General features: G+C 49.0%; 1 protein-coding gene across 1 annotated transcript in view; it reads left to right on the plus strand.

Moving 5' to 3' along the window:
- The window catches only part of LOC107104265 (rap guanine nucleotide exchange factor 1-like), a 25972-nt gene that overhangs the window by 1843 nt on the left and 22255 nt on the right, over window positions 1-1874 (plus strand). Inside the window, 3 exon segments of the mRNA XM_015404234.1 lie at window positions 7-369; window positions 1396-1520; window positions 1729-1732. Coding sequence (XP_015259720.1) covers window positions 156-369; window positions 1396-1520; window positions 1729-1732 — 343 coding nt within the window. The 5' untranslated portion in view covers window positions 7-155.

The following is a 1874-nucleotide window of genomic DNA, read 5'->3' on the forward strand; positions in this document are numbered from 1 at the left end:
CTGGAGGATAGAACCTGGACATGGACCTGTAGAACCTGGAGGATAGAACCTTAGGGTCAGTACTGTTGGGCTCAGCTCCTTACCATCCTCTTATCAGAGGGGTGTTTCTTGAGATCAGTAGTTTCAGCCAGCAGGGGGAGCTGTAGGCTAAGAAAATGGCTGCTGTGACCTCAGAGCAGCATTATCCGTGTTGCCATGGTTACCGGGACAGAAAGAGGAAGAAGAGAAGGAGGAAGGAAGTGAGGCGGCTGGTTGAAACGAAGCCTCTGAGGCGCAGAGAGGAGGATCAGACTGTCTATGCCGTCCACCTGTGCTTCTGTCCACCTTCAGCTGTCTCCAGGATGTCCTCCCGGTCCGACACCAAGTCCCGTGAGTCTCCCTCTGTCTTCCTTCCTGTAGAACCCCAGCTGACTCTGTCCCACACTCTACCAGGACAGCGAAGGCAGCATCAGAGCAGGCAGATCAAACCTGAGGCCGCGTTAGTTCCAACTCTGATCCTGTAGTGCAGGGGAACAGATCTGAACAGAAGCTGATCCAGATTCTGATCAGGATCAGACAGGAAGAGGTTTCTGAATGGACGCCTCTTGTCCCTCAGGTCTGCTATCATCCTGGTTCCATCCAGTCCTAGCAGATCTTTCTGCATCTGGACTGAGCTGCTTCTCCACCTGAGCTCAGATTAGATCAACATTAAATCAATAAAATGAGTCAGACAGAACCAGAATATTAGAATCTGCACAGTACAGGTCTCTGAGCTCCTACAGTGCTGCAGGTCCTGTTGCTTCTGTAAGGTTGTCTAGACTTTGACTAGGCCATTTAGAAACCTGGTTCTAGTCTTTTCCAGCTGTTGGGCTCCTCTCCTGCTGATGACCCGGTTTGGACGTCGCTGCAGCTGATGGACCCATGCTGGACTTTAACTTGTGACACAGGAACTCACAGTCCACTCATTGACCACTGCCAGGTGGTTCTGCTGATCCTCTGTTAGGTTTACTCCAAACACGGTTCTGTCCATCATGTCCATGAGGACATTGTCCCAGGAGTCTGGTCCTCCATCCAAATGAAGCGCTGCCATTTTGTTGGCTTTCTGCCTGGGCTGAGTCTTGGAAGCTGTCTGAGATGTTCTCCTCTCAGGAACTGTGGTTCTACTGAGGTTGGTGGACAGCAGCAGCTGATGTCCTTCTGTCCTGGCATGGTGGGAAGTGTCCCCTGTCCTTTCATTCTGATGAAGATGAATGTTTATGACCAGCGAGGCAGGAGGAGCTTCAGGACTGATCCAGGAAAAGCACAGATTTGACCTGCTACTGATTCAGCTGAGAGGCTTTTATTTCAGTGGTTCTCTGATGATGATGATGATGATGATGATGATGATGATGATGATGACGATGATGTACTCTTCAGCCTCACAGATCACATTTCTTACCATGAAGCTGAAGGATAAACTCCATCCGCCATGGCACAGACGAACCTCTGAAACTTTGAAACCACCGGACCTGAATCTGAACCAGAACCAGAACCAGAACCAGGTCAGAAACACTTGACACCTTTGTTCTCTAGCTGATCATTCCAAAGAAGTTTAAGAACAATCCTCTGGACTTTGTTTCCCAGTTTGAAGACGTTTCTCTTCCATCCAGGAAGCTTTTTCACTTCAAAATGTCAGAAATAGCGTTTAGTTCCAGGTTTTATCCAGCAGCCCAACAAAGCCTGGTTTTAGTTTAGAAAACATGCAAATAGAACCAGAAGAACCCGTCCACCATTTGGAATGGGGGTCATTTGGCTTCTTTGTTAGCCTGCAATGCCCCATACCTGTCTATGTCTCTGAAAGAGGGGGCATTAGGGGCAATTGTTGGCCTGGCTGAATAGGTGAGGTCTTCCGTAAC

The sequence above is a fragment of the Cyprinodon variegatus genome, unplaced genomic scaffold (genome assembly GCF_000732505.1).
Source record: "Cyprinodon variegatus isolate N-32 unplaced genomic scaffold, C_variegatus-1.0 Scaffold1672, whole genome shotgun sequence".
NCBI classification, from domain to species: domain Eukaryota; kingdom Metazoa; phylum Chordata; class Actinopteri; order Cyprinodontiformes; family Cyprinodontidae; genus Cyprinodon; species Cyprinodon variegatus.